Below are 24,793 nucleotides of genomic sequence, written 5' to 3' on the forward strand. Positions count from 1 at the left end.
TAACCTTATTCCTCTTGAATTTATTCTCAATATTCAAAGTTAGTTTAACTGAAATTCAGTGAAGAAAATGAATTATGGTAAGTTTTAGGCATACAGAATACATGTGGAGAGGGGATAAGATAATGGTTACTTCAAGGCAACAGTATTCCCTTTTGGTTCATATTTCATATTTGTTTTAATGTATGTAGAAACATAAGACAACACTAGGCTGTAACTATTGTTTCTTGAGAATCGGTCCAAAAGACCTTCTAAAGAAAGTGGTAGGCTATTCGGATGTGTTACGCAGCATGATTAATCAGCACTTGTACATAGTAGGATCTCAATAAAACTTGCTGAATTGAATGAATCAGCATTATACATATTATTTTCCACAAGAATTGAGAAAGTGCCATCTTCTCATCATTTGACTTTAGGTAAAGAGGAATCATTCTGAATACGTCTGTGTAGAAAAGTCTGTTCATTCAAATTTGATTTATTTTCACTAATCACTCTTAGCTGGTAGGGTATTATACAAATGGGATTCATATTCTATTTGGAAAAGGAATAAAATTGTTTTAAATGCATATGCCCTCTTAGGACTATTAATTCTATATCTATTCAAAAATTATCTATAATGAGTACATCAAAAAACAAACGGTTCTTCTCTGTTTATATGAGGGTTATATTTTTGGATTGTATTAATAAATGATTGTTTCTCATATATCGTAAGAGTGTGTCTTCTCTTTAAATGATATATATTTGCCTTTGGCTTGGTAAACTCTTTTCAACAGTGTCAGTCTACCATTTGTTTTTGTTTTTTTTTAACATCTTTATTGGAGTAAAATTGCTTTACAACGTTGTGTTAGTTTCTGCTGTATAACAAAGTGAATCAGCTATATGTATACATATATCCCCATATCCCCTTCTTCTTGCGTCTCCCTCCCACCTTCCATATCCCACCCATATAATTGGTCACAAAGCACCGAGCTGATCTCCCTGTGCTATGCAGCTGCTTCCCACTAACTATCTATTTTACATTTGGTAGTGAATATATGTCAATGCTACTCTCTCACTTCATCCCAGCTTACACTTACCCCTCCCCATGTCCTCAAGCAGATTCTCTACATCTGCGTCTTTATTCCCGTCCTGCCCCTAGGATAAATAGAACCATTTTTTTTCTCTTTTAGATTCCATATGTATGTGTTAGCATACTGTATTTGTTTTTCTCTTTCTGACTTACTTCACTCTGTATGGTAGGCTCTAGGTCCACCCACCTCACTACAAATAACTCAATTTCGTTTCTTTTTACCGTTGAGTAAGCACCTTTTAGTTTTATTGATCTTTGCTACTGTTTCCTTTGTTTCTTTTTCATTTATTTCTGATCTGATATTTATGATTTCTTTCCTTCTGCTAACTTTGGGGTTTTCTTTGTTCTTCTTTCTCTAATTGCATTAGGTGTAAGGTTAGGTTGTTTATTTGAGATTTTTCTGGTTTCATGAGGTAGGATTGTATGGCCATAAACTTCCTTTTTAGAACTGCTTTTGCTGCATCCCATAGGTTTTGGGCCATCGTGTTTTCATTGTCATTTGTTTCTAGGTATTTTTAATTTCCTCTTTGATTTCTTCAGTGATCTCTTGGTTATTTAGTAGTGTATTGTATAGCCTCCATGTGTTTGTATTTTTTACAGATTTTTTCCTGTAATTGATATCTAGTCTCATAGCGTTGTGGTTGGAAAAGATACTTGATATGGTTTCAATTTTCTTAAATTTACCAAGGCTTGATTTGTGACCCAAGATATGATCTATCCTGGAGAATGTTCCATGAGCACTTGGGAAGAAAGTGTATTCTGTTGTTTTTGGATGGAATGTTCTATAAATATCAATTAAGTCTATCTTGCTTAATGTGTCATTTAAAGCTTGGGTTTCCTTCTTTATTTTCATTTTGGATGATCTACCCATTGGTGAAAATGGGGTGTTAAAAAAGTCCTGCACTATAATTGTGTTGCTGTCAATTTCCCCTTTTATGGCTGTTAACATTTGCCTTATGTATGGAGGTGCTCCTATGTTGGGTGCATAAATATTTACAATTGTTGTATCTTCTTCTTGGATTGATCCCTTGATCATTATGTAGTGTCCTTCTTTGTCTCTTGTAATAGTCTTTATTTTAAAGTCTATTTTGTCTGATATGAGAATTGCTATTCCAGCTTTCTTTTGCTTTCCATTTGCATGGAATATCTTTTTCCATACCCTCACTTTCAGTCTGTATGTGTCCCTAGGTATGAAGTGGGTCTCTTGTAGACAGCATATATATGGGTCTTGTTTTGTATCCATTCAGCCAGTCTAAGTCTTTTGGCTGGAGTATTTAATCCATTTACATTAAAGGTAATTATTGATATGTATGTTCCTATTACCATTTTCTTAATTGTTTTGGGTTTGATTTTGTAGGTCTTTTCCTTCTTTTGTGTTTCCCACTTACAGAAGTTCCTTTAGCATTTGTTGTAAAGCTGGATTGGTGGTGCTGAATTCTCTTAGCTTTTGCTTGTCTGTAAAGGTTTTAACTTTCTGTCGAATCTGAATGAAATCCTTGCTTGGTATAGTAATCTTGGTTGTAGGTTTTTCCCTTTCATCACTTTAAATATGTTGTGTCACTCCTTTCTGGCTTGCAGAGTTTCTGCTGAAAGATCAGCTGTTAACCTTATGGGGAATCCCTTGTATGTTATTTGTTGCTTTTCCCTTGCTGCTTTTAATGTTTTTTCTTTGTATTTAATTTTTGACAGTTTGATTAATATGTGTCTTGGCGTGTTTCTCCTTGGATTTATCCTGTATGGGACTCTCTGCACTTCCTGGACTTGATTGACTATTTCCTTTCCCATGTTAGGGAAGTTTTCAAGTATAATATCTTCTAATATTTTCTCAGACCATTTCTTTTTCTCTTCTTCTTCTGGGCCCCCTATAATTTGAATGTTGGTGTGTTTAATATTTTCCCAGAGGTCTCTGAGACTGTCCTCAATTCTTTTCATTCTTTTTTCCTTATTCTTCTCTGCGATAGTTATTTCCACTCTTTTATATTCCAGCTCAGTTATCTGGTCTTCTGTCTCAGTTATTCTGCTATTGATTCCCTCTAGAGAATTTTTAATTTCATTTATTGTGTTGTTCATCATTGTTTGTTTGCTCTTTAGTTCTTCTAGGTCCTTGTTAAAGGTTTCTTGTATTTTCTGCATTCTATTTACAAGATTTAAATCACCTTTACTATCATTACTCTGAATTCTTTTTCAGGTAGACTGCCTATTTCCTCTTCATTTGTTTGGTGTGGTAGGTTTTTACCTTGATCCTTCGTCTGCTGCATATTTTTCTATCTTTTCATTTTGCATAACTTCCTGTGTTTGGGGTCTCATTTTCGCAGGCTGCAGGTTCGTAGTTCCCATTGTTTTTGGTGTCTGTCACCAGTGGTTAAGGTTGGTTCACTGGCTTGTGTAGGCTTCCTGGTGGAGGGGACTGGTGCCTGTGTTCTGGTGGGTGGGGCTGGATCTTGTCTTTCTAGTGGGCAGGACTGCTTCTGGTGGTGTGTTTTGGGGTGTCTCTGAAATTAGTATGATTTTAGGCAGCCTCTCTGCTAATGTGTGGTGTTGTGATCCTTTCTTGCTAGTTGTTTAGGATGGGGTGTCCAGCACTGGAGCTTGCTGGCCATTGGGTGGAGCTGGGTGTTAGTGTTGAGACAGAAATCTCTGGGGGAGCTTTTGCTGTTTGATATTGCTTGGGACCAGGAGGCCTCTGGTGGTCCAGTGTCCTGGACTCGGCTCTCCTGCCTCAGAGGCTCAGGCCTGACACCACGCCAGAGCACCAAGACCCTGAGGTGCCCAGAAAAATCGTGGGAAAACACCTTTGCCTCCTCAACTCCACGATGAGTGAGGATTTGCCCCAGGCTTCGCCACTACGTCTTACCATTTGTTTGAATTATTACAAATTTTGAATTAGTGAAGTCCAAATTAAGAAGTTCTAAAGGGCCATTATAATAGTTAATGTGAGTATAGAATATATTGATACTTTAGAATTCCATTTAGTAAAAACAAATGGTGATATCTCCATGAATTAACCATTAATAGGTTAATTATGTAAAGCAATCCTACAATTTAATGCAAATAATAGAATAGTTTATTTTCTACTTCCTCAAAATTCAGGTCATTTAATTTCTACAAATAATTAGAAAGGGGATAATTTACTGATCTAGGGAAAAGACAGAAGTACATAAAATCACTAATCATATTAGAAAAATTAGATGCCATTTTGAGGATTAACTAAACTCTGAGCTTAGTTTTTAACCCAATCAAATGAGGGATGACAAAATTTAAATTCCCATTCTTATGGAAATATTAAAACATGTATGATCCCTACAGATGTAAAAAACAAACTTATGGTTACCAGAGGGTAAGGGAGGGAGATATTAATTGGGAGATTGGGATTGACATATACACACTACTATATATAAAATAACTAATAACTAATAAGGACTTACTGTATAGCACAGGGAACTCTACTCAGTACTCTGTAATGGCCTATATGGGAAAAGAATCTAAAAAAGAATTGATATATGTATATGTATGACTGATTCACTTTGCTGTACAACTGAAACTAAGACAACATTATAAAGCAACTATACTGCAATAATTTTTTTTAAAAAATATACGATCCTAACATAATAGATTCTGATACTTTAATTTTGATATTTTTTTCCATCCAAAGACTAGTAAAATGCTAGATCATTCTATACTTCCCTGGTGACCACTAAGGGGCCTTGAGATATTTTATGCATAGTAAAAATGGAAAACTAAAACCTCCAAAAAATGTATATGTAGAGTAGAATATTTTATAACCTGCATGGAAACCAGAAATAATAACCATGTTATGGCTAAATCATGGGAAATAAGACTCCCATATTTTGAATAAGACAGCCATATTTCATCATTATGTTTTTAGGTGGCTTCATTTGCTCTAATGATTATTGCAATTAAGATAATTTATAATATGATATGGTATATAATGTTTTTATTGTGACTTTTTTCTTTTCCATTGGTTCCTCCTGAATATAGTTCATACTTTTAATCCTGTGCCTTATCTTTCCATAATTCTCAGCCCACTTCATCCTCATTTGTCTGCCTGTATTGCTGGCTTTTCACTTTCTGAGACTTGCATTTCATTTGTCCTCCAATAGTTCCTGATGACTGACTAGGTCCTGACAAATTGCCTTACCTAGACATCTAGGTGCCAAATTCACAAGTACTATGAAAGACAAAACAAAAAACAAAATAAAAATGTTTCCCAGAAACATTGAACTCAGTCTAAAAAATATACTTTGCTTTTTACATTCAAATTTAATCAAGCTTTGAGAACTGAACAACCTATTATAATGTTTTATCAAGAACTTATGTACCATGTGTGAATTACATTTATCTTTTAATTCTGTTCTTACAACAACACTCCGAAAAATACCACTGTGTTCTTTTTCTATTAATACAATCACAGGCCTTGAATACTTTAAAAACATCTGATGTAAACATATGATCAGATTCATTTGATCCTATGAATGGTTTAGAAATAAGAAAAATATAAGTAGCAAACAAAATAGTGATGTGATTCTCAGAGAATGCCAAACATGGGTTTAGAGGATTGTACTGTGCTGCTTTTAATAGAGTATTCTTAAATCACTGAGAGGGAGTGATTATTTCAGTTCATCATTTCTACTTCTGTCACTATGTCATCAGCAGCTTTACTTTGGGTTTGGGAATAGCATCACTCTGAAAAAAGAACCAAGAACACTGTGTGTGGCCTAAGTATTCAGATAGAACATATATGTGAATTGCAATAAAGCCATCCAACTCTATTAGATTAAGATGCAACCCATTATTCTGCTTTTGTTTCTTCTTATATTTCCTGTTTTCCAAGTAAGCTACAAATCAATGATTTGGTACAAGAATCTAAAAAATATAAATCAAAATCAAAACACTTCATTTTCAACCTGGAAATATTTTTTCAAAGAGAAATACCATTCCCTTTTCAAGTGTCTCCTCTAAAATCTGGTAGTGAAGAACATAGTTTTTTTCTTTTAAAATATCCATAGGTAAGATTTTTTTTTTAGAGGACAATAAATGACATAGCTTCAAGAGCCCTTTCTTTCTGAAACAAGTTCTAAATGTAAAGACTGTAAAATGCTGAAGTTAGTAGGTCAGCCCAGGTAATTAACACAATTCTCAAATGACTTCTAAGCCAAGCAATCCCCAGATCCCTTATCTTCCTACCTTAAAATATCTTGAGTTAAAAACGTGATTTCCAGGTCACTAATTTGTAATCCTTACATTTTATCAGTATCATAAATGATTTAAGAAGCTTTCAGAAGTTATTATAATTTCTGAATTTTTAGTTCATAAATTATAAAACTGCTATCAACAAATTTATCTTTTCTGAGATTTTCTTTAGAATAAATGTGGACTTTATCTGTACCAACTATTTAGAATACAATACAAAGATTCCAACCTTCTGTAACTTAAATGTGCAATGTAATGTAAGTAGTTAAATGGTATTGTGGAGTACTAGAAAGAAATCAGCCTTAGGATCAGACAGATCTTGGTTTGGCTTGAAACCTAACTCTTCATTTACTAGATTACATAATATTAGGCAATTTTTAAATCTTTCTGAGCCTGAGTTTCCATATCTGAAAAATAGATATAAATTTTTAACTTACAGACAGTGAATATTAAAAGACTTAATATATAAGAAAATATATAGCATATTGTCTGGCTTGTAACTGACACTCATTAGTCTGTAATTATGATTATGATTACTATTATACTGTTAATGTATAAGGATATGTAAGTCTTCCTTTTCTGATAGTGAAGACCAACATAAAAGACTGTTTTATATTTATGTGGGAATTTGAACCATAGTTAAAATTATAAAGTACATAGTTCATTTAAAAATTAATTTAGGTATATTGTTGTTCAAATTGTGTCTCCTACTATATAGCAACTCTGAAGAGAAATAGGTCATAACAGGTATCCCATAAGGCAAGTGTCAGTTTTGTCAGCTCCCACTTCAGCCTCATGAAGAAGTTTTGTTGTTATTTTCACAAAAGCTCTTTTGGATCTAAAAGAGCTAAAGTTATTTTTATAAATAGACATTTTCACTTGGTTAGCATGTTAATATTTATTTTACTCTGCTTGAAGAATGCATATTTGGAAGACATTTGAACATTACCCACAGTAAATATATTAGTATGATAGTCAGCCTCTCCCTATTACTAATTTAATTATAGTTCATTTAGGCATGTAAAATGGATAGAAATTCTTTAACTGTATTTTAGAATGAAGAGAGGAAGGTCACAAGTACAACAAGTAAAACAATTATTTAAGAGCTAACATTTTTCTATAATGATTATCATTAAAATGCACTATCATTAGTTTTATTTACTTTGTCCTTTGGATTATTTCTCTCTTTCATTAAATTTTATTTCAAAACTAAGAAAGACAACAGCAAAATCAAATAGCATTTGGAGTATAGGGGGCTCTAAGTAGTAACACTTCAGTTTACAGCATTCTCCTGAGAATATCTTTTAAAATATATTCTTTTGTCTTTATATGATGATATGCAAAGCCTTAGTTTTATATTCTACATAATTATCTTTATTACAGTCTCTATCTAATTTTTGTTTGGTGTATAGATGAGAATATACATTTTTCTTTTTAATCTAGATCTAGGACTTGATCTTGATATTGACTTATACTAGGTAGCACATTTTCACTAAGGTGACTAGAACTGTGATGTGTGTATCTGCACAGACATAAATTCAGACAATTTTTGTAAAACAACATTAAGGTCTTACCAAGAAAACTTGGAAAAGGAGGGTGTTAATGAGTCTTTTTATATATAACAAATAGCCTTCCATGATGATTCCAAAAAGGAAAAAGCTACATGCACTCCTGGAAGACTTACAAACATATTGGAAACAAGTATAGCTCTTCACATTGAAAACACTGTGATTTGTTTTATTTTCAAATCTAACAGCTTTTTGCTTATGTTAAAGGAAACACTTGATAGACATCACAGATTCAATATATTATGGAAAATGTGCCTTAATTAAAATAACTTATCCAAAAGGAATCTTGAGTCAACATGTACCAATACTTAGTGAGTGATTTGGCTGCTTTACTTGCAAATGATTATACCAGATTTCATAACTTATTATTCAGCATTCTATAATTGTTAATTTTCCATTAGTAGATTGAAATTGTTATTTTGAATAGAAATATATTCATATACAATACAAAAAACTTAGGTAGAATTACAAATGTAATTCCTATAAGAAAATTAATATATTTTCTAAGATAGGATCATTCATGAAAAAATATTTTTAAATTTTAAAAAATACGCCTTATTAAAAGAATTCTATCATTGATGCAGAAATCTGACCTCTGTATTTAACATAAATCACTCACAAATTTCATGAATCTTATAAAGCAAATGGAGGATAGTAATGTTACTAAGTCCAAGCTCGTACTGCTCCCTCACAACAGGCCGATAAATCTAGAGACGAAGTTTTGGGGCAAGGAATAGCGACTTTATTCAGAAAGCCAGCAGACTGAAAAGATAGTGGACTAGTGTCCCAAAGAACCATCTTCCCCAAGTTAGAACTCAGACTTCTTTATTAATACTAAAAGGGGTGGGGCGGGGGTGGCTGGTTGTTGCAAACTTCTTGGTGCCAGAATCCTTTGTTCTTGCACCTGTCCGTGTAGGTCAGGTCACAATGTTCCTGTAAACCTCCAACAAGACAAATGTTATTCTCTGTTCCACAACTTTTTACCTCTATATGAATGAAATGTGTTATAGATTTAAAGGTCAAGCCTGGAAGGCACAGCCTTGAGAATGGGCTATTATGTATATTTCAGGTTTTTTCTTCTTTGTTACAGGAACATTGTAACAAAATAATATCAACAGTCTTTAGAAAACCATATTAAAACAATAAATAAGCAAACATTTTAATACCATATTAAAAACTGGTTGGGAGACTGTCTACTTTCCCTTGCCTCACCCACTGTTCCCATTGGAAACCCCAAAGCATTAGCAATTGCTACATAAAAGTCTTTCACCAGCCTCAAACAAACTTCACACATCAATCTTCACATCTAAGGGACTATCATGTATGCATAGATTGTGTGAATGTCTCATCATTCTGGTTTGTAAACCTCTTTTCAGATACTTTTTGTCCAGCATGGTGTAACCAAAAAAATATAAACAAAAAAAGCATTAGGTTCCCTTCAGTTAAATAACTTTTCCCCAAATAACACACAACAAAGAAGCAAAAAGACCACCAATTTCTCTTGACCCTACTGCTGTTTAAATCACAATTCTATATTATTCTCTTTCTTGTCCTTGCTGTAGTTCATTAAATCTGTGAATGTTACTTGTTGCTTTCACTTTTGTTCCACATGTAATCTGTATACCCCAATGAAGATAGTCAAATGCAGGTGCTGAACATGTTGTGTACTTTTCTGCTGCCAGGCATCTGGCTCAGAATTGCCATTATTTCACTCAGGGAAGACCTTCAAATGGGGTCTCACTGCAACCAAATGCTAAACAGTTTCACTCTCCTTGTTTCTTTGTCAAGTCACTATCAGCTGTAATCTAGAACTGCCCTTCAGACTAACTCATTCGGAGCAACTCCTTCCTATTGACTCAGTTCCTGACTGCAGATTTCCCTTTTCTCAGTTTTCACTGCCCACATCAGGTTTCATAAAAGATCTATGATTTTCCTGGTGTTTAACCTCTGTTCCTAGTCTAAATTTTACTTTGCTACTTCTACATTCCTTCTAACATGTTATGAGAAATCTAGCTGGGGAAAAATAACAGCAGTTACAACAATTACAAACTTTTGTTCACCTTGTTCTCCATTCCTCAAATACCTTTTTCACTCTTTTCTGCTCATCCAGGCCATGTCCATCCTTCAAGGCTAAGCTCACCTGTATTCTTTTTGTACACTTCTAAGGCTACCCTGTATTTTTTTTCTGCCGCTTTCACTGATTGTGGCAACCCTAAATGGTGGTTGTGATGATGAGATTACAATGATGACAGTGGTGTTGGTGCTGGTGCTTTTAGTGACAAGGATAGCTAATATTTAATGAGTATTTCCTGTTGTGTTCAGAAAAAACCTCTTTGGAATTGGCACTAGTTTACTGATGAGAGGAGTTAAGCATTAGGGAAGATAAGCAAATTTTTTAAAGTCACTTAATTAAGTGTCAGAATGGAAATTAAGCATTTGAGTAAAAAGCCTAAGTTCTTGATAACTACACCACACTGTGTCCTCTCAAATTTTATTAATTTTTAAAATGCAATTAATGCAATATTTAATAAGTTTTTGACATCTCGAGATTTTGTCATTTATTATTGTTAAACACATATAGTTGCTTTCAGTAAATGTTTATAAGCTAATGGAAAAAATTACCTGAGCTTATCATATTTAATTTTATATATAGCTTACATTAGTTTTCTAGGACTGCCATAATGAAATAGCACAGACTTGATTACTTAAACAATATAAACGTACTTTCTAACAATTCTGGAGGCTAAAATTCCAAGATCAAATAAATTTAGAGTCCTTGATGAAAGTGATTTCAACTTTGATGCCATCATCATTTATCATAATTAAGTAACAACAAAATTTTAAAATATATTATCCCCAATATTAATAACTGATAAGCCTTCATAAATGGCAATATGTTTTGGTTTTAATGGAAACATTGCAGGCATTTGCTTTATATTATCCATATATAATATTTCCTTTCAAATAACAATTTCAGTCATTTACAACAGATGATATCTTAAAATATAATCACATATGATATATTAAAATATTTATTTCACACAGAAGGATACATCTTTTCTTCAGAGAAAAATCTCTACCTACTATAGGTTTAGAATGTTGGCTTAATTTATGCCACTCAGATCATTGTATTATCTGCATGATTGCAAGTTTATATTATCTGCATAGCTATCTTAGCAAGAAGAAGCTTTAAGTTTGTGATTTGCTTTTGAGATTTAATTCATACACTTCCAAGACTCCAAATGTAGTAAAGTTCAAGCTACAATAGCATTAAAAATGAGCATAAATTAATACCTTCATCAGACATTTACTGAGTGCCTTCTATTTACCAGGAAAAGCACATGGATGAAGCTTTAACAGCTCTCCAAAAGAGAGTCAGCACAAAAATTTTATTTAAGCAATAACCTTGTCCCTTGGATTTAAGAGAGCAATTTTTCATATGGTCCAGCATCACCATATACAAAAAAATAGAAATTAATTTTCTGCATAGTTTTACATTCCCTCAGTAAGAAAATGATCTTTTCTTTTTTTTTTTTTAAATGAACCTGGGAGGGAGACATTTTATTTATTTATTTATTTTTAAATTTTATTTATTTATTTATTTATTTATTTATTTATTTATTTATTTATAGCTGTGTTGGGTCTTCGTTTCTGTGCGAGGGCTTTCTCTAGTTGTGGCGAGCAAGGGCCACTCTTCATCACGGTGCACGGGCCTCTCACTATCACAGCCTCTCTTGTTGTGGAGCACAGGCTCCAGACGCGCAGGCTCAGTAATTGTGGCACACGGGCCTAGTCGCTCCACGGCATGTGGGATCTTCCCAGACCAGGGCTCGAACCCGTGTGCCCTGCATTGGCAGGCAGATTCTCAACCACTGCGCCACCAGGGAAGCCCCAAGAAAATTATCTTTTCTATAATGAGTTTTGGGAACTAAGTTAACACCATTAGAAGAAGGCTAAGTTTCCATTTAATCTCCATGGCTCACTTGAGAAATGGAATTTACAAAAGAAAAACAGAAAAAATATGAAGCTATTTGAGAAATGCCTAAATATGAAGTTATGCTCTCTATGTTAGCAGCATGTGGTTCTGTGTCTTTACAACATTTGAACTATGGTAAAAGGCACATTCTCTAAAATAACTGCATTCAGATTTTCAACTTCAAACTCAGAGGCTTGCCAAGAATGTCTTTACAAAGTATCTATATTTTAATTTTTTTAAATTTATATTTCCAAATTGCCTTCCAAAGTGACCTCCAAAATTAACGACACCTTCACCAGTTTTTTAAGATAATGCCTTCCATTTTTTTCTCAAAGTAAATTTTTTACAAAAGAGTTTTGCAGCAAAAGCAATCTCAAAGGTTTATTGTTCTGATATCTGTTTCACTGCTACTCAGAAAACCATAAGAAACTCAAGTATTATCCTTAAAATTAAATAAAATCAGACTGCAGTAACTTCTGTGATTTCAGAACAATGGTGGATTAAGAAGCTCCAGACCCTTGTCCTCTATAGAAATACCAAGTAAGCAACTACAGATTGATTTAAAAAGCTTCGTGAGAGCTCTGGAAGCAAATCAAGGATATACGGCAGCCAAGTAAATGTCTGATCAAGAAAAAGTCACATTCAAATCAATAGAAATTTCATGGCATTTATGCTTGCTCTTGTACCAGGGTAGCACAACATAATTGGAAGAAGGCAACTTATTTCTTGATTTCCCCCTTAAGATACAAGAAATGAGTGGAATTTTTGGCCACATTCTGGTCTATCTGTAGGGTATGCAACAAACTAATTTCAGTATTGCCTAACTCAATGCTCAGATGAGAATAGCAGTATGGTTTGGATGCCAAGTTGGAAGCCACAAAAAGTAGTGGCAGGTACAATAGCACATGAAAATAGCAGGACTACAGACCATGGATACCTGGGGGCAAGCGATTATAGGCAAAGGTATACAAAAGAATATCTAAGGTCTGACAAAGAAGCAGAGGTGAGACTTAGAGAAATTAAGATATGTATAAGCAACTGTGTATACGTGAGATTAGAATAAAAAAGCACACATGCAAGTCCACAGAGATGCATTCTCAGAAAAGGCCTGAGAACTCAACTTTCATGCTGGGCTGATTAGTGAAATACTTCCCCCACACAGAGCCATTAGGCAAAGGTTAGGAAAAGTGGCTGTTTTTCCAAATACCCAATTTTAACAAACGATCACATGGAAACATGGCTCATTCAAAAGGGACAAAATAAATATCAGGAAACTGACCCTAAAGAACAACAGATTTTAAAGTTTCTAGACAAATAACTTAAACAACTTTCTTAAATATTTTCAAAGAGCTAAAGGAAAACACAGAAAAAGAACTAAAAGAAATCAGGAAAGCAACATATGAACAAAATAAGAATATCAAGAAAGCGATAGAAATTACAAAAAAGAAGCAAACAGAAATTCTGGACCTGAAAAATACAATACTGAATTGAAGAATTTACTAGAGGGCTTCAACACCAGACTTGAACCAGCAGGAAAAAACCTGTGAATTTGAAGACAACTTGTATGAAATTTTCAAACCTAGAACACAAAGAAAAAAGAATGAAAAACAGTGAATGGAACCTTAGAGACTTAAGAGCCATCATCAAACAGACCAATATATGCATAACTGAAATCCCAGAAGAAGAAGAGAGAGAAAAGGAGCAGAGACCTTCTTTGAAGAAATCATGATACAGAATTCCCAAAATTTGAGGAGGGATATAGATTTAAAATACGGGTAGCTAAATGAACTTCAAATAGGATAAACCCAAAGAGACCCAAACACATTGTAATGAAACTGTTGAAAGTAAAAGACAGATCAGTTTTGAAAGCAGCAGACGTGACTCAACACATACAAGGAATCATCAATAAAATTATTAATAATTTTCTGATCAGAAACCTTGCAAGACAGAAGGCAGTGGGATGATATACATTTGTCCTTCAGTATCCATGGGGAATTCGTTCCAGGACCCACCGCAGATACAAAAATCTGTGGATGGGTTCAACATGTGGAACCCAGGGATATGGAGGGCTGACTCTATTTAAAGTACTGAAAGAAAAAATATATATATCAAATGAGAATTCTATATCTGTGAAAACGGTCCTTCAAAAATGAGGGATAAATTAAGATATTCCCAGATAAGCAAATATTGAGAAAGTTTATTATGACTAGACCTTCACAACAAGATATATTAAAGGGAGTCCTTCAAGTTGAAATGAAAGGATCCTATACAGTAACTCAAAGCCAAAAAAATACATAAATTTCTCAGATAAAGGAAGATGCATGACTAATATAAAAAACATTATTATTAATATTGATTCATAATACCACTTTTTATTGTTCTACAAGATTTAAAAGTCAAAACCACAAAAAATGATTATAAATCTATGGTAATGAGTACACAATACACCATAATGTAATCTGTGATGTCTATAGCAAAAAAGGAGGGGCATAGCTGTAAAGGAGTAGAGTTTTTCTATGTGATTGAAATTAAGTTGAAATCCATTAAAATAGATTGTTATAACTTTAGGACATTATATGTAATCTCCATGGTAATTACGAAGAAAATATATAATACTCACAAATGGAAATGAGGAGAAAATCAAAATGTTTCACTACAAAAAAATATCAACTAAACAGAAAGAAAAGCAGTGATATGGAGTAAGGTACAGAAAAGCTATTATAAGACATACAGAAAACAAAGAACATAATGACAATTTTGTCCTTCCTTATCAATAATTACTTTAAGTATAAATGAATTAAACTCCTCAATCAAAAGACATGGATTAACAGATTTTTTTAAAGGATCAGACTATATGCTGTCTAAAAGAAACTCACTTCAGAGTAAGTACATTCCAGAATGGAAAAAGATATTTCATGCAAATAGCAACCAAAAGAGAGCAGGGCTAGCTATATTATATCAAACAAAATAGACTTTAAGTAAAAAACTTTTACAAAAGACAAAGGAGGTTTTACTTATAAAAGGGTCAATTCACCCATAAGATATAATAATTATAAAAATAGAAGAAACAAATATCAACGCTCCTAAATATATGAAGCAAACGTTGACAGAGTTGAAGGGAAAATTATGTGGATCTACAATAATACTAGGAGACTTCAATATACCAATATCAATAACCCATAGAACAACTGGACATAAGTTCAATATGGAAATAGAGGATTTCAGCAACTCTGTAGAATAATTGGACTTAACAGACCTATATAGAACAAACCACCAAACAATGGAAAAATAAGATTTTTTCTCAAATGCATGTGGAATATTACCAAGGTCAGACCATATCTTAGACTGCAAAATGTCTTAATAAATTTTAAAGATTGAAATCATATGAAGTACTCTTTCTGATCACAGTGGCATGAAAATAGCTATCAACAGTGGAAGGAAAATTAGAAAACCCACAAATGTGTGGAAATTACAATACATTTTTTTTCACTTAAACTTTTTATTGTGATTTGGGTTGGGGTTCTAAGATAAGCACATTTTTTATTAAAGTATAACTGATTTACAATACTATATTAGTTTCAGGTGTACAGCATAGTGATTCAAAATTTTTATAGATTATGCTCTGTTTATAGTTGTTATAAAATATTGACTATATTCCCTTTGCTGTACAATATATCCTTGTAGCTTATTTATACAATACACTCTTAAACAACGAATAGGGAAAAATGAAATCACAATGGTAATTAGAAAATATCTTGAGCCAGTGAAAAGATGTATCAAAATATCAAAACTTATCATAAGCAGCAAAAGCAGTGTTAAGCAGGTAATTTTTAGCTATAGATGCTTACATTAAAAAAGAGAAAGGATGTCGAATCAAAAAGCTAACTTCATTCCTCAGCCACTATGGAGAACAGTATGGAGGTTCTTTAAAAAACTAAAAATAGAGTTACCATATGATCCAGCAATCCCACTCCTGGGCATATATCTGGAGAAAACCATAATTCGAAAATATACATGCACCCCAGTGTTCATTGCTGAACTATTTACAATAGCCAGGACATAGAAGCAACCTAAATGTCCATCAACAGAGGAATGGATAAAGAAGATGTGGTACATATATACAATGGAATATTACTCAGCCATAAAAATGAACAAAATAATGCCATTTGCAGCAATATGGATGGACTTAGAGATTGTCAAACTTAGTGAAGTAAGTCAGACAGAGAAAGACAAATATCATATGATATCACTTATATGTGGAACCTAAAAAAAAAAAAAACGTACAAATGAACTTATCTACAAAACAGAAATAGTCACAGATGTAGAAAACAAACTTATGGTTACCAAGTGAGAAAGGCAGGGGAAGGGATAAATTGGGAGATTGGGATTAACATATTCACACTAATGTACATAAAATAGATAATAAGAATCTACTGTATAGCAAAAAATAAAAAGAAAAATAAAACTAAATTGAAACAGAAGGAAGGGAATAAGAAATATTGACACAGAAATAAACAAAATCAAGAATTAAAAAATAGAGAAAATCGATGAAACCAATAGTTGGTTCTTTGAAGGCATCAACAAAATTGGCAAACCTTAAGTTGCATTAAGAGGAAAAGAGAGAAGACTCAAGTAGCTAAAATCAGAAATTAAAAAAAAACACATTGTAATTACTATGAGCAACTGTATGCCAGCTTTGGGATAACTAAATGAAGTGGACAAATTCCTAGAAATACACAACCTCACAAGAATGAATCATGAAAGAAAAGAAAATATAAACCAACTTGTAACTAGTAAAAAGTGATTGAATCAGTAATCAAAAAACCTCCAAACAAAGAAGAGGCCTGAACCAACATGGCTTCACTGGTGAATTCTACAAAATATTTGAAGGGGAATTAGTAACAATCCTCTTCAAACTCTTTCAAAACATTGAAGAGGTGGGAGCACTTCCTATCTCATTCCATGAGGTCACCATTACCCTGATTCCAAAGCTAGACAGACACTACAAGAAAAGAAATCTTCAGACCAATATTTCTTATGAATATAGATGCAAAAGTCTTCAACAGAACACTAGCAAATAGAATTCAGTAGCACATTAAATGGACTATAAGCCATGATAAAGTGGGATTTATTCCTGCAATGTGAGGTTGTTTCAACATATAAAAATCAATCTATGTGATACCCTATAATTAATATAACAGAAAAAAAATCATCTCAACTGATGCAGAAAAAGCATTTTACAAAATTAAATACCCTTTCATTATTAAAAAAAAAAAAATCAACAAACTAGAAAAAAGAGGGAAGCTACCACAACATAATAAAGGCCATTATAAAAGTCACCATATCAATGGTACTGAAAGGTTTTCCTATAAGATGAGGAACAAGACAAGCATGCCCACTTTTGCCACTTCTACTCAATATAGTACTGGAGGTCCTTGCCGGGGAAATCTCTCTCTCTCTCTCTCTCACACACACACACACACACACAGGCATCCACATAGGAAATGAAAAAGAAATATTTCCCAGCAAGAACTTCCCAAAGCATATTGCTCCTTTAGAATATGCCCATCTCCGATACATGCTGGAGTATACACAAGGACAGCTAAGATAATTAGATAATTAGATATTGATTGTTTGATTGACTCAATGTGAATCAAACCATTTCTTGAACAAAGGAAAGATTAGGATAAGTGAGTTAAGTGAAACCTGAATGCCTTCCATTCTATGGTGCCAAGGGATTGTTTCTTTCTAAAAAAAAAAAAAAAGTAATTTTTAAGGATATTCATATCCTATTACCTTGATTGTCCATACAATATTGTGACAGAATGTCCAAAAGAATCTTTAAAGATTAAGAAGATTTGCAGATGAATCATTTATTTGAATTACACAGACAAAAAGAGAGTAATGCCACCCTGGGCCAATTGTCTTCAAAGAAACACAGCCTAAATGGTGCGGGAGACCCAAAACTAATCTTAACTGGTGGTTGGAAAATGATGCCTGGAAGCTAGAATAGTAACAAGAAAAGTATGTTCATCTTACCATCAAATTTTTAAGCTTCTACTCATTGTAAACCTCTATGTGCTTGTGTTAGTACTTAAATTCCATCATTGTATGAGGTTGAAAAGACATGTAAACAGCTTTCATTATTGCAAATTCAACAGTCATCATCTTTGCCTAAACAGTCAAAGGGTACAAACTTCCAGTTAGAAGATGAATGAGTTCTGAGGATCTAATATACAGCATGGTGACTATAGTTAACAATACTGTGTTGTATACTTGAAAATTGCTAAGAGGGTAGATCTTAAATATTCTCACCACACACACACAAAATGGTAACTATGTAAGATGATGGTTATTTTAACTAACCTTATTGTGGTAATCCTTTCACAATATATATGTATATCAAATCATCACATTGTATATCTAAAACTTAATGTAGTATGTCAATTATATCTCAGTAAAGCTGGAAAAAAGATAAAAGATGGAAATATGTTTATTTTCTTGATGGGAATGACATATTGTAAACAACGTTGTGGAAGTCTCGGCCTTGAGATTCTTCAAGAAATATCTCTGATGTGTAATGAGTACTCCATGGAGAAGCTTCAGAACATAATCAAATTTGAAATATATTTTGAATCATGCCTACAATTTCATGCCAAATGACATAATTGTGATGCCAATAAAAATCAAAGAAAGAGGCTTGTATCTTGAAGTTTATGTTTGTGCATATAACAATTAACACTAGCCCTGCTGTTGAACCATGCATAGTCACATCTATGGTTACATTCCAGACATAAATAATAATCATGACACCTCACTTTAATGGAGGTTAGGGAGCAATAATAGTGAAATATTTAGGATTGGTGGGCAAATTTTAAGTTTACTTTAATTCGATTTATTTCTTTTAGAAGTAGATGTGCCTAAATTTCTACTGGATTTTTGCACACCCACTAGGAGAAAAAAAGATATTCTCACACTTATCCCCTTTTTAGATTAGATACACAGCATCCTGAAGAAATGAATGTTAGCAGATCTGAGGAGCAGTTCCATGCTGTAAACCATGCGGAACAAACTCTTCATAAAATGGAGAACTACCTGAAAGAGAAACAATTGTGTGATGTGCTACTCATTGCTGGACACCTCCGAATCCCAGCCCATCGGTAAATATCCTTATGCAGACAGATCATTTAATGACTATAGCTAGCATGAATGAGAAAGAATCAGTCCATTGATTACGAATTGGAGCATTGAGGAAAATAGATTTTTATGTTTTTGTATTGAAAAAGCACTAGCCTATATGATCTGTTTCCCTGTGTGATATTTAGAAGAGCCAAACTTTAGAGAAATTGATGAAGAGAAACAGCACAAATTGTCTAAACAAAATCAACTTACTTAATTTACCTTTCTAATTTCACTACACTTTACTGAACTATGAAAGATTTATGCAGAAAACGTACTCATCAGTGTTAAAAACTTACTGACTATATTTCATGTTTTTCAGTGAGATTATGGACTGATTTAATTTCCTATGAAACATTCCTATTTCCAGGTTGGTTCTCAGTGCAGTGTCGGATTATTTTGCTGCAATGTTTACTAATGATGTGCTTGAAGCCAAACAAGAAGAGGTCAGGATGGAAGGAGTCGATCCTAATGCACTTAATTCCTTGGTGCAGTATGCTTACACAGGTAAGTGCTTGGCATGTATTAACTCATTCAATCCTCACAATAACTCTATATTATATAACCCACATTATTATTATTCTAACTCTGCAAGTGAGAAAATTGAAGGATAGACCAGTTAAGTAAATTTCCTAAAGTAGTAAGTGGCAGAATCAGTATTTAGATACAGTAGTATAAAAGATCAAGAGGTAAATAATATGCTATAAAATTTTTGACCATGAGAAAATAGAGCTATTTTAACACAAAGCTACAGGAGCATGTCTCTCTTTCTCTTTTGAAAGGTGTGGGTACATTCTTGTTTGTAAAAATGAGAGTGGAAGTGGGATATTCTAACTCTATAGACTTAGTCTCTTCTTTTGAAATAATAAAGTCATATTTAATCAAACTATGTAACAAAAGTAACAGGATGAGTTTGGGGGCCAAGAAAATTTATTTATTTATTCATTCCAACTTTATTAAGGAATAATTGACAAATATAATTGTAGATACTTAAAGTATACAACTTGATTGTATATATATATATCATGTATATACACATATGTGTGTGTATATATATATACATATACACACAGATATATACATATATATATATATATATATATATATATATATAGTGGAATGATTACAAAGTTCAAGGTAATTAATTCACACATCATCTCATATAGATAACTCTTTTTTTTGGTGAGACTGCTTAAGCTACACTCTCAGAAACTTTCAAGTATGCAGTACCCAATACCGTATTATTAACTAGAGTCACCATGCTGTACTTCTTATCCTGAGAACTTCTTATAACTGAAAGTTTTTACCCTTCAATCTACATTTCTCCATCTTCCCTTTCCCGCCCCTATTTCACATACAAGTGATCCCATACAGTATTTGTCTTTCTCTGTCTACCTTAGTTCAGTTAGCATAATGCCCTCCAGGTTCACCCATGTTGTCACAAATGGCAGGATTTCCATCTTTCTCATGGTTGAATAGTATTCCATTGTGTGTGTGTATATCACATTTTATTTTTCCATTCATGTGTCAAAGAACATTTAAGTTGTTTCCATATCATGTGAATAATGCTGCAATAAACAAGGGAGAGGAGCTATCTCTTTAAGATCTTGTTTTCATTTCCTTTGGAGTGGGATTGCTGGATCACATGGTAGTTCTATTTTTTTTTATTTTTTAGGAGCCTTCATACTGTTTTTCTTAATGGCTGAACCAATTTACGTTTTCACCAAAAGTGCACAAAAGTTCCCTTTTCTCCAAAGCCTCATTAACATTGACTATCTCTTCTCTTTTTTATAATAGCCATCCTAACAAGTATGAGATAATATCTCATTGTGGTTTTGATATGCATTTCCCTGATGAGTAGTGCTGTTGAGCACCTTTTAACATACCTATTGGTCATTTGTATGTCTTCTTTGGAAAAAAATTTCTATCCACGTTCTTTGCCCATTTTTAATTGGATTATCTGCTTCTGTGCTATTGAGTTGTATGAGTTCTTTATATATTTTGGATATTAAACCCTTAACATATATATGGTTTGCAGATATTTTCTCTCATTCTGTAGGTTTCCGTCTCTATTTTTTGCTTCCTTTGCTGTGGAGAAGATCTTTAGTTTGATGTAGTCCCACTTGTTTATTTTAGCTTTTGTTCACTGTGCTTTTGGTGTCTTACCCATGAACTTATTGCCAAGACCCAAGGAACTTTTATGCTATGTTTTCTTCTGTGAGTTTTATTGTTTCATTCATTGAGAAATAAATATTATTCTTAATAAACAGGCCAAGTTTCAATGTCTACAGCAGGTGAATCTGAGAATAGTTCATACTGCTCTGAGTTTCATAAAATATAGGCAGGGCTCTCCCTTCAAAATCCAGGATAAGAAACAACACAAGAAACTTTGCCAATGGGCTGGATCCCTTTACAACACATTTTGGAGGTTGAACCAAATACATAGCAGCTTACAGTTTTTATTATTCTTTTTTATGGTTATGCAATCAGATAGAATTCATATTAAGGTATTTTACAAAGCAAAATTATAAAAGAATACTTTATAGTTTATATAATCCATATGAAATATCATTCTTTATAACTTCCCTATAACTTGGCTAAAACAGAAATATAGGAATATATCTTATCAAAATAATTACAACATTTGCAATAATTCATCAATAACTCTTGCTTCAAAAATAATACAGATATATCAATATAAAGGAAACAGCTTAAATTGCTCTGATCTTGGCTTTTAAAAATCTTTACAGATATTTTTAAACAGAGTCTGTTTTTTATACCTAAGAAAATGATCATATAAGCAATTCTTTATCTGAGGACTCTTGGCAATATTTTATTTCTTTTAAACTAGTGCTGTGCATTAATTCCAGGTGTAATATTTGGGCAAAGTCATCCTTATCAGCTAATAAATACAGATGCAAAAAAATGGACATATAAGTCTAGTGTTATTTACCCAGACATTTTCCCACACAAATGACAGGTACCTGTATTGCCCATTGTATGATCCTTATACAATATGACATAATGCTTCTTGAGTCATAATGTAGACAGTTTTTAATATTAGATTTAGATGCAGGTCTAAGATGATAAAGAAACAAGAAATTACTTTTTGTTGCAATGGTGGTACTCACTGTTCATTTGCTCCAGTTGTTTTTGATAATCTGGTATGGCTCCCTTCAGCCATCTCATTAGTGCTTGTACATACTCACTTGCATATATTCACCTCAAAAGGTATTCCCTGAATAGTTACTGTACACTAGAAAAAATAGCCCTATTGATGAAAGAAATTGAAAATTTTAACTATCTAGCATATTTGTGTCTTACTTTACAGAATATATAATCATTCTTTACTTTTTCAAACCATTTAGGTGTCCTGCAATTGAAAGAAGATACTATTGAAAATTTGCTGGCTGCAGCTTGTCTCCTGCAGCTGACTCAAGTCATTGAAGTCTGCTCCAATTTTCTTATAAAACAGCTCCACCCTTCAAACTGCTTAGGGATTCGATCGTTTGGAGATGCCCAGGGCTGTACAGAGCTCCTGAGTGTGGCACATAAATACACAATGGTAAAATCAATTGCTTCGTGTTAATTTGTAGTGATAATATATTAACACAATGTCTAAACTAATTATATGTTTACTGATATGTGTTTGTGTGTGTGTGTATGTTTGTGTGTGTAGAACCATTCCAAGGTAAAGATTATAATGTTGGGATAAAATTAAAAAGCAATAATATTTACATAATTTTCAAATGAATTGCACAAAATAGATATTAGATAAAAATATTTGTCTGGTTGAGCTGTACACAAGTAAGTTTCACATTTTTCAAACTAAAAACATTTAATTAAATCTCAGAGCTTGGAGAAATGAAAATATTGCCAACAATTAAACTGGACAAATACATATTTCAAGTAGAATCCACAGTAACAAGAAAACATAATTTCCCTGATGTTTTTGTACTATTAGAACTTTACTTCATAAAGTTGTACAAATTATTATTTCTAATGGAATTTATTGGGTTGGCCAAAAGGTTCTTTCGGGTTTTTCATACGATGTTATGGAAAAACCCGAATGAACTTTTTGGCTAACCCAATAGGTATCATTCAATAAGTAAAAAAGTAATATTATTGGATCACTATTAACTGGAAGAGCTTAAGAACTATCAAAATTAGTAAATCAGACCATTCTATTGAATGGACTTTTTATTTCTTAATGAAAACATGTTATTTCGGTTAAAACAACTTGCAGTTCAATTCTTTAATTAACTTAAAATCCCTCTCAATTCTATTAGTAATTATAATAAATTAAATGAACATGTTTGATGTGTTAATTCTTTAAAAGTTGCATGGGATAAGACTATCTTTATTCAGTCAAGTGACAGTGACATGAAATATAGATTGTAGGGAGGCAAGTAAAAGTAGCTAGAGGATATTAAATAAATCCTTGCCATTCATGCTAATAATTCCCTTATGCAAAGAAGAAAATGAACTTTTTAACCTCTGAAGCAGGGAACAACACAAGAGATGGATCTTTCTGTGAAACCAAATTAAAAGATAAAATTTCAAGCTAAGAAGATAGCTACATTTATTTAAGATTCAAAAATAAAGGCAAGTACATAAAAATGAACAATAGAGAATCACAACTAAAAACAATAAAATTAACAGTACAATTTTAGAATTGAGATGCATATAATTAAAAAGTATTTCTAGAGTTTCATACAGACCTTAAAATTTTCAAGCTTGTAATATTTGAATTCTCTAAAAAATTCTTGTAAAACTCCCCCTCTCTTCTTCCCACCCTTGGTCATTGTTCAAAATTTGAAGTTTTAAACATATTTCTGAAACAATACCATTATATGGAGAATCATATTATAATAGATTGACATTTTAACATGTCATTTAATTATGCTATTTATATTCCTATGTCCTAAATATAGATGCTATATAATCTATAGGAACAGCAGTTCAAAGGTTAATCCTACCACAAATGCCAAACATGAAAACTTCCTGTTAAATTATTTAAATTCTTGAACTAACTATTAACAGTTTCCTGTCTGGTATCTCACTCTTGCAGACAAAACACATTCTGATAAACAGCTTGAGTTATTTTTGTTGCTCAAAATGAACTTGTCTTCCCTTTCCTATTATGTGACTGAAACTGAGTGTTAAAGCAGGATGTGCAAAAATATGCAATACTGTTACCTCCTTTAATCCCTCTTTAGTTATTTTAGTATCTATTATAAATGCAGCAAAAGATGTCAAGATCTTGCTAAAATACTGCTTTTATAATACTGTACTGATAGTATAAAAATGCAAATAATTTTAATCTCTAAGAATAATGTTAAACTCTAAGGATTCAGTTTCAGTCATTTGAATCATAGACTGAGTAAAACAGATTGCCCTTTCTAATGTGAGTGGGCCTCATCCAGAAATACCCTCACAGACACACTCAGAATAATGTTTGGCCAAAAGCCTGGACATTCCATGTCTCAGTCAAGTTGACATAAAATTAACCATCACAATCATATAAACAGTAGTCTGCATCGATGAAACATTCAACAGATATGCTATATTCATTGAATACATTTTGCAACAATGTAAGTGTGGATTTTAAAAATGAACACCAAACCAAGGGCACTCTCTCTCACTTTCTTTTTTTTTTTTTTCTTTTCTTTCCTTGGAGAGTGGATAGCAAGAAGAATGAGAGATGGGGTCTTCCATAATATTTACACAGTTTCAAAGTTTACATACACTACCAGTAATAGGTAACCGTAAGTTTTAGAGTGTTTTATCTTT

The 24,793-nt window shown here is 32.8% G+C and overlaps 1 protein-coding gene across 1 annotated transcript in view; it reads left to right on the forward strand.

The window, feature by feature from the left end:
• KLHL4 (kelch like family member 4) overlaps window positions 1–24,793 on the forward strand; it is a 108,287-nt gene that overhangs the window by 46,734 nt on the left and 36,760 nt on the right. Inside the window, exons 2-4 of the mRNA XM_059910149.1 lie at window positions 18,814–18,981; window positions 19,371–19,507; window positions 22,369–22,565. Coding sequence (XP_059766132.1) covers window positions 18,814–18,981; window positions 19,371–19,507; window positions 22,369–22,565 — 502 coding nt within the window. The remainder of the gene's footprint in view (window positions 1–18,813; window positions 18,982–19,370; window positions 19,508–22,368; window positions 22,566–24,793) is intronic.

Source organism: Balaenoptera ricei, chromosome X (genome assembly GCF_028023285.1).
Source record: "Balaenoptera ricei isolate mBalRic1 chromosome X, mBalRic1.hap2, whole genome shotgun sequence".
Taxonomy (NCBI): Eukaryota; Metazoa; Chordata; class Mammalia; order Artiodactyla; family Balaenopteridae; genus Balaenoptera; species Balaenoptera ricei.